Source organism: Petaurus breviceps, unplaced genomic scaffold, assembly GCF_028583685.1.
Source record: "Petaurus breviceps papuanus isolate PSGF00001 unplaced genomic scaffold, PetGlider_PUasm1.0 216, whole genome shotgun sequence".
In the NCBI taxonomy this organism is placed as follows: domain Eukaryota; kingdom Metazoa; phylum Chordata; class Mammalia; order Diprotodontia; family Petauridae; genus Petaurus; species Petaurus breviceps.
The window spans coordinates 8,240,246-8,248,812 of NW_027185867.1; the positions used below are offsets into that span (position 1 = coordinate 8,240,246).

Consider the following 8,567-nt stretch of genomic DNA (forward strand, 5'->3'; position numbering starts at 1 on the left):
TTCTTCTTCTTCTTCTTCTTCTTCTTCTTCTTCTTCTTCTTCTTCTTTCTTCTTCTTCCCCCTCCTCCTTTTGGAGGGCAATTGGGATTAAGTAACTTGCCCAAGGTTACACGGCTAGTTTTTGTGTGTGTGTGTGTGTTAAGTGTCTGAGTCTAGATCTGAACTCAGGTCCTCCTGACTCCAGGGCCGGCGCTTTCCTCACTGAGCCACCTAGTCGCCCCCATCCCCACAGCACACTTCTTTTTTTTTGCTGCTTTTTGGAGGGGGAAGGCAGGGCAGTTGTGGTCTCATATGCTTCTTAACTGTGTGACCCTGAGCAAGTCCCTTAACCCTGTTGGCCTTAGTTCCTCATCTGTAAAATGAGCTGAAGAAGGAAATGACAAACAGCTCCAGTATCTTTGCCAAGAAAAGCTCAAATGAGGTCATGAAGAGTCAGACATGACTGAAGCTGACTTGCCTCACCCCCTCATTTTAGAGATGAGAAAACTGAAGCATAGAGTAGTTAAATGCCTTACATAGCCCTGTGTAGTCAGTAGCAGAATGGACCCCCAGAGAAGAAAAACCTTCTCTTTGTCATGTCTTTTAGGGTCTTGCCTACTCTCCATTTTTAACCTTAATCCCTCGAACTGGAATTTATTCTTGTGGAATCACAGGACCTGGTCCACTTCCCAGCTCTGTTACTCTCTGTGTGATTGTGCACAAGTCACCTGATCCCTCTTGGCCTTAGTTTGCCCATCTCTACAATGAAGGAGACTGGGCTAACCAGGGATTCTTAACCTTTTTTTGTCACAGACCTCTTTGGTGGTCTGGTGAAGCCTATGGATTCCTCAGAATGGTTTTAAATACATAGAATTACAAAGGAAACTAATTATATTGAAAGATAATTATCAAAATATCAAACACAAATTTGTAGACCTCAAGGTACAAACCTCTGGGTTCGATGCTTTCTAAAGCCCCTTCTCTATAGCTTTGAATGCTATGATCTCAACACAAACACTGGCATGGCATTGAGGGCACACATTCACACAGGTCCATACTGGTTTGTGTATGTGCACATCTGAAATCACATTTGACACTGTGTGCTTCATGTCAGCCCAACCACACCTAGGAACTCGTCTTTCTGAAACTGCCGAGTTGTTGAAGAATCCTGTTTTCACAGTGCTCCCTGTTCCTGCAAGTTGATTCTTGGGCACAAGACTGATTTAACCTATTCCCTCTACCGCCTCCTAAAACAGTGACCGGTGGCCTGGGAGAGCCAATATTCTCTGTGCTCAGCCTGCCCCCATGTGGAACAACCAGAGAGCTGTCTCTAGAATCCTTAGAGACTCAGGAAATGGAGTCCTTGCAGAAAATCTGGCCAAAGTACCTCTCAGAAACAGTTCTCTCATCTGCAAGATGGTGACAATAACATATCAGCTACCTATCTCATGGGGTTATTGTATGAATGAAGTGAGATAATATATGTAAATTTTAAACCCTATAAAAATCTCATTATTATAAAAATCATGAAAGGCATTGTGGACTAGAGAACAGGGAACCAGGCTTGGTTCCAAAAGTTCTAAATTCTATTCCTCCTTCTAACACTTACCTTACCGTCTCTCAGTGGCCCCAGTCAAGTCTCTTAAGACTCTAAGTTGCAGATAGCAGATGTTGATAGAGAGTTTCCTTAGTGGAAATTTCCTATACTAAATGAAAACCCAAGTTCAGTCCTATCTACATGGACATATATATTGAAGAGTCTTTGTATGTCAGAACTGGAAGAAACTAGAGATCATGCAGTTATTTGCCAGATCATTTCCCCCAAATAGCATATCCAATCTTTCTTTAAAGATCACTGATTGGAAACTTACCACTTTATGAAGCATCCTATGCCCCTTTTGCACAGTTGTAATAATCAATCAATCAATCATTATTAAGCACCTACTATGTTCCAGGCATTGTTCTAGAAATACAAATTCAAAAGTAAGGTAATCCCAGATCTTAAGGAACCTACATTCTATTAGGGAGATAGAACATGTTCACAGATAAGTAAATATAATATACATTTTTTTAAATTCATAAAATTAAAATCATAGTAATGGGGTATTAATAATAGGGGAAATGAGAAAGGCCTCTAGAAGTAGAAGAGCTTCTTGGGCTGAATCTTGAGAGAAGCCATCGGTTCCAAGAGAGAGACATAGGGGTATAGCCAGTTCAAAAATACAGAGGCGGCAGACAACATGTTGTGTATGGGTCCCAGAAAACAGGCCAATTTTACTGGAGCACAGAGTTCAAAGGAGTAGTATGTAATCAATTTGAAAGACAGGCTAAAGCCAGATTCTGCAAGGCTTTAAATGCCAAAAAACAAAGTCATATTTTAACTTAAAATCACTGGGGAATCACTGAAGCTTCCTGAGCAAAGGAATGGCATTTTCATGCCTGTGATTTGGGAATATCAATTCCTAAGCCATGTGGATGGATTAGGGAGAATAAATTCAGGAAGACTGACAAAGAGGCTGTTGCCACAGTCTGGGTAGGAAGTGATGAGGGCCAGGGCTAAGGTAGTTGTGGTGTGAATGGAGAGAAGAGGACAAATGGGAGAGATGTGGAGGAGGTAAAAGTAACAAGACTTGCTAAGGGGTGGAACAGGAAGAAGTGAAGGAGAATGAATAGTTAAGGATGACTGTTAGGAATTTCTTAAAAATTTACATTGATCCTAAATCTGCCTCTCTGAAATTTCCACCAATTGCTCCTTCTTTCTGTCCTCCAGGACTAAACAGAAAAAGTTTAATTTCTCTTCAACATGACAGTTCTTCAAATATTCAAAGATAAATGCTAAACATCCTCATTTCTGTTAACTGATTCAGTGCAATGCAGGCCAACAAACATTAATTAAACCTCCTATGGACAGGGCACTGTGCTAAACTGAAGATACAAAGACAATCTTTGTCTTCAAGGAACTTACATATTCCTGGGGAAGACAGAACATGTATGTATATAAGGAAATAGAGAACTACATACAAAATAATTTCAAGACAACTAACAAATGTTGGTGGGAGGACCTGGAAAGGATTCATAGGAGGTGGCGATTGAGCCGTGCCTCGAAGGAAATGAAAGATTTAAAAGCCAGAGGAGAGGAGGGCATGAATTTCCAACATGGGGATCACTCATGCAAAAGGCGTAGAGGTAGGAGATGGAATAGCCAATAGGACAGCCTGATGACAATGGAAAGTGCATGCAAGGAAGTAATATTTATAAAGATCATGTATTAACATAATATTAGTAATAAATTATATTAATAATATAATAAATAAAGATAAATGGGAGACATATTAAATATGTTTTTTAATCGTAGGCTGAAAATTTTGTGTTTTGTCCTAGGGATCATTAGGAACCCCTGAAGATTTTCGAGGAGGGGAATAACATGGTCAGTTCTGTATTTCAGGAATATCAATTTGGCAGCTGCATGGAGGATGGATAAAAATAAGACCCTGGAAACAGAAACAACAAGGGGGTCATCAGTCTAGGTGAGGAGCATTGAGAATTCGAACTAGGGCTGAGATGAATGTAAAGAGTTGGCAACTGTTAGGATGTGGGGAGAAACGGGCAAGTCAAGGATAACTCTAAGGTTTCAAGGTTGGGGAGGATGGTCGTATCGCCGGCAGAAATAGGAAGTTTGGATAAGGGATAGGTTTGCACATCATGGTGTCTAGTCCTCTCAAAATTTTAATCTCCCTATTCTGGATGTGCTCCACTTTGTCAGTGTTCTTGCTAAAATGTGAGCACAATACAAAAGTCAGAATGTAGTGGAACTATCAACTCTCTTATTCTAGTCACTGTACTTCCATCAACTCAACTTCAAGTTATGTGTGTTCTTCTGACTGCCATGTCCTTCGGTTCTGTTGACTTGTAGCCTACTGAAACCCCGACACATGAGTGTTGTCTAGACACAGCTCATCATCTTAAACTTGTATAGTTGTCATTCTAAGAATCCACATGTGAGACCCTTCATCAACTTCTTTCATTGCATCATTCAAACTTTTTGGTTGTCAGTCAAAACATGAAAGGGAAAGGCAGAGAATTCCCATCCTCAGAGAATCAAAACCCACCTCCTCTCTCAAATATTCTCTGCCATGCAAAAGTTTGATATCTTTGAGGAGAAACTTTCTTTGCAAAGATTAAAGTTCCCTAAACTGAAGTCCTATAAAAAATAGCAAGGGAAATGGAAGGAAGAGGTAGATTGTATTTAATTTCTTTGAAAATCTTTCCAATTTCCATTAGGCCCATTTCTTCATTTCTAGTAGACCCTAGATACTCTCGTAATTTTGTTAGCTATAAATATATTCTAACTCTGGTGGATAGAATCTGCAGGGCTTAAGTTTGCTGTCAGTCCTAAAAAGTTCTCCAAAGTGCATAGTAAAGGAAGACTGGAAATTAGGATAGAACAAATACCATAAAGGAGGCAGGGCAGACCTGCAGGACGCCAAGTCACTAAGGACTTCAAGTCACTGTTGCTTCCCCTCTAGGAAACTGGGGGAAGTGGCCTCCTGGGACAAGTTACCTGATTGCCCTCTAGAGGCCAAGCTTAGTACATATGAAATACTTATAATGAGATCCCCAGACACAGAAATACCTCGCTTAGGAGGCTGCTGAGACATGAGAGGAAGGTTTATACTGAATCCAAGTGAATCATTCCTTCCTTTCACTCTCCCCAACGCTATCCCAAATGTGACACCATCCCCAGGGACCTTCGCTGCTTGCGCTAATCCAGTCTCCAGGTCCAGCTGCTTCCCTGCCCATCATCAGGGCTTCCTCCTGGGGCAACCTCCCTCCTTAGACATGTGTCAGAGCTGTTTATACCTTTCTAGCAAAGGCACCAGGGGACAACAAGCTGGATAAGGCAACTAACAGTAGAATGAGCTTTAACCATAGGGTTGGAGGTTAGAAATGAAGAACGAAGGTAGTTATTATTAAACTCAGAGACAGATTTTTAAAAGGGGGAACAGTTTACATATGTTCTCTTGTTTAATCATCATAGTAATCTTGTATGGCAGGTACTATTATTATCCCCGTTTTATATTCAGAGTCTGAGTCTTTCAGCTTGCAGTGTGAATCCCCTGGAGTGCAGTACCCCAGCTTCAAGGAACTTTGAGGGTCTGTATCCAATAAAATTTCAAGAAAAGTAACAACTAGGGTGGCTAGGTGGTGCAGTGAATAGAGCACTGGCCCTGGAGTCAGGAGGACCTGAGTTCAAATTCGGTCTTAGACACTTAAAACACTTATTAGAAGTGTGACCTTGGGCAAGTCACTTAACCCAATTGCCCTGCCTTGCCCCCTCCCCCCCAAAAAAAGTAACAACCAGAGGTGGGAGGATCTGGAAGAGATTCTTAAAAGGTGCCTTGAAGGAAGTTAGCATAGCTTATAATGCCTCTTATGTGACTACCTTTACTAGTCAGTCAGAGTACAAGGTTAGTTCAAAGCAAGGTATTTAATGAAATGGAAGTAATAAAAGAAAATATTTTCCCCATAAACTTGGGAGCATGCTTTCCCACAAATACATATACTATCAGGGGTGGCTAGATGGCGCAGCCTTGGAGTCGGGAGGACCTGAGTTCAAATGTGGACTCAGACCCTTGACACATTTACTAGTCGTGTGACCTTGGACAAGTCATTTAACCCCAATTACCCTCCCAAAAAAATACACATAACTATCAGCAGAAAGAATAGATACAGATAAGGAACACATGTGACAACAACACATTTGTAGAAAGTCAAATTATGCCTCTCCCACTGAACCGCATCATCTGACTGGCTGTTGGAAGCGCACTTCCCCTGCTGAGCCTGATCCCTAGTGGTCTCCCCTGGGCATGTGGTCTCTGCTGGATGTTGCTCCATTGGCTCCTGCTCTCCTGGATACATAGCATCTGGCGGATACTAGCAGGACCAGCCCCATTGGTCATGTGGGTATAGAGCCTGCTTCCATTTCATGGCTTCAGTTGAAGCATTTGATTGTCAGGCCATCTCTTCCTCATTAGAGGTGTGGGCTTTTATAGTCTTTTTTAGAGACCTCTTAGGAAGCAGCCACCCTCAACCAGATGTCTAGCATCAATGCAGACAGTCATAGAAATGAAATCTTCTCAGATTTTTTCACCCTTATTGATTGAACTGTCTTGCATGGCTTCAAAAGTGTGGCTGCTGAGGTCTCTTATCTTGAGGAGAGTCAGCCTCTTGCTTCAAGCCTTTTAGAATAAAACTCTTCAGAAGCAAGAGCAGATATGTTCAGGCTCTAGCATGTTTTGTTTTGTTTTACTAAATTTCTTGGCTGCTGAGCTTTGGATCATCACCGATGACCCCACTCTCTTGGTGAGCATTCCATATACCTTCTGGTTTTAAGCTCTGAAGTCTAAACTATATCTGGTCATGAGCTTTTGCTTCAAATGATCTTTATAGCAAAGGAAAAAGAGTTCTCAGTTCCCATGCAATGATTTAGGTGTCTAAAACATCAAATATGGGGCAGTATATATTTAATCTAACAGAAAAATTCATAGGATTCAGACACATAAACAGTCAAAACAACTAGCCTTCTCTCTCCAATGATCCCCACCTTCCCAGCGGCACAAAAGAAATAATACTGCCCAAGGTGGAGCCTCCCACACAGAAGACAAGAAGTTGGGATGGTTACAGTCAAGTAATTCACCCCTTTGCTGAGCTCCATCTCTCAGAGGTGCTATAGAACCTTTGACAAGTCAACTCCTTCCCCAGATCTGCAAAATTCCCATAATTCACACCATCAACTAAGGGCAAGGTCTTTTTAATGATTCTGAACTTTGTTGCTCCATACTTAACTTCTCTTTGGTTCAAGAACTGAATGTGAGGGGTGGTCAGGTGGCACAGTGAGTAAGAGCACCAGCCCCAGCATCGGGAGACCTGGGATCGGTTTCAGCCTCAGATACTTGGCACGCACACAAAATAACTGGCCGTGTAACCTTGAGCAAGTTACTTAACCCAATTGCTTAAAAAAAAAAAGAACTGAATGTGGTCCAGTGGCAGAAGCAGAGTAGAAGAATGGACAGTGTGTTGACTTTGACATTAGGAAGACCTGGATAGGCATGCCACATTAGACCCTTCCTAGCTGCGTGATCTTGAGTAAGTCACTTCTGTGTCATGCATAACAGCACCTACCTCATAAGGTTTATTGAAAGGACTGAATGTGACAATGTTCTTTGCAAACATTAAAGTGCTATATAAGTATGAGCTATTGGTTTTATTAACTTTTCTATTGCTTCTAGGATGATTGGTCAAGAAATTGCTCCTTTGCTTTGCTTCAATCTGCTGCTATGGGGCCATATAGTTCTTTGGTTTGCAGAAGGGGTTGCCTGACTGTGCTTCGGTGAACCGATCCATATGCTACTGACCGGATTCTCTTTATCCAGACTTCTAGCTTTTCATTCAGTATTCCTCTTCATTTATACTGCTGTGCTTCCTTTGTAAAGGCTAGGGCCAAGAATGCTTGAAAAGGCTGCGGTTGCCTGGTCTTGAACCATCTCATTTAACTAATCAATTCCAATTCATATCAAAGAGTTAACTGTGTCAAGAAAATGTTATGCTGTGTCAAGGAGTCATGGCCAAAGCCAGAACAGAGAGCTCATCAGTGGGCAATGACTCCAGTCTGTGGGTATCTAATGCCATTTCCTGAGCTCTGGTGTCAAAACTTTGGAATTATCTTTGACCCCATCATCTCTCTTTCCCTCCCATATCAAGATCTAATGTAATGAAGTTGGAGGACTTGTGTTCAAATTCTGAGCCTATTTGCTAACTATTTTACCTTGTGAGAATCAACACAGCCAATTCTACTTTGGGTTAGCTAACAGGATATTGTTCTCTGACATTGGGCCTCAGTTTACTTATCATTAAAATGAGGTTGGAGTAGATCAGTTAGATGTTGGACATGTAATGTTACTTTTTTTTTTTTGCCTTTTTTGGAGGGCAATTGGGGTTAAGTAACTTGCCCAAGGTTATGCAGCTAGTATTTTTGTGTGGGTGTTAAGTCTCTGAGGCCAGAACAAACTCAGGTCCTCCTGACTCTGGGGCCAGCGCTTTACTCACTGCGCCACCTAGCCATCCCCTAATGTTACATTTTTAACTCCAGTTGGGTAGGGCCTCATTGAGGTGCCTAGAAGGGTCACCAAGCAATGTGAGTAGCTGTGGTCTAGTGTCCTGCCTTTACCACTTATATCTGTGTTCCTTTTAACTAGGTTATGCTGAAAGCATCCCAGGGATTCTTCAGATTTTGAGACAGGGTTCCCGTATTCCTCCAATGTATATAGGGGCACGAGTTGCCTCCAATTCATGGAGCTCCTTCAGAGTTTCATCAGCATAGTCCCTGAGAGAGGATGCATATGGTGGGTATGTGCTGGCAGAAAGAAGCAATTGTTAAGGGGGCAGCTAGATAGCACTGTGGATATAGTTCTGGGTCTGAAGTTAGGAAGACCTGAGTTCAAATCCAGCTTCAGACACTACTACCGTGTTTCCCCAATAATAAGACCTATCCCGAAAATAAGCCCTCCCCTTACTGTGTAAGATTCCTC

The 8,567-nt window shown here is 41.9% G+C and overlaps 1 protein-coding gene across 11 annotated transcripts in view; it reads left to right on the plus strand.

The window, feature by feature from the left end:
• Nucleotides 1-8,567, plus strand: part of NINJ2 (ninjurin 2) — a 147,919-nt gene that overhangs the window by 135,462 nt on the left and 3,890 nt on the right. The window contains exon 2 of one of the 11 annotated variants that reach the window (XM_069094186.1): nucleotides 3,425-3,506. The exons of 7 other annotated variants lie outside the window; for them this stretch is intronic. Coding sequence is in view for 2 of the 4 variants with exons in the window: in XM_069094182.1 (XP_068950283.1) it covers nucleotides 8,329-8,385 (57 nt within the window). In the remaining 2 variants the exon portion in view is untranslated. Of the gene's footprint in view, nucleotides 1-3,405; nucleotides 3,507-8,264; nucleotides 8,386-8,567 lie in introns of those variants that run through there. 3 more of the 11 variants (XM_069094188.1, XM_069094184.1, XM_069094182.1) reach the window with 3 other exon arrangements.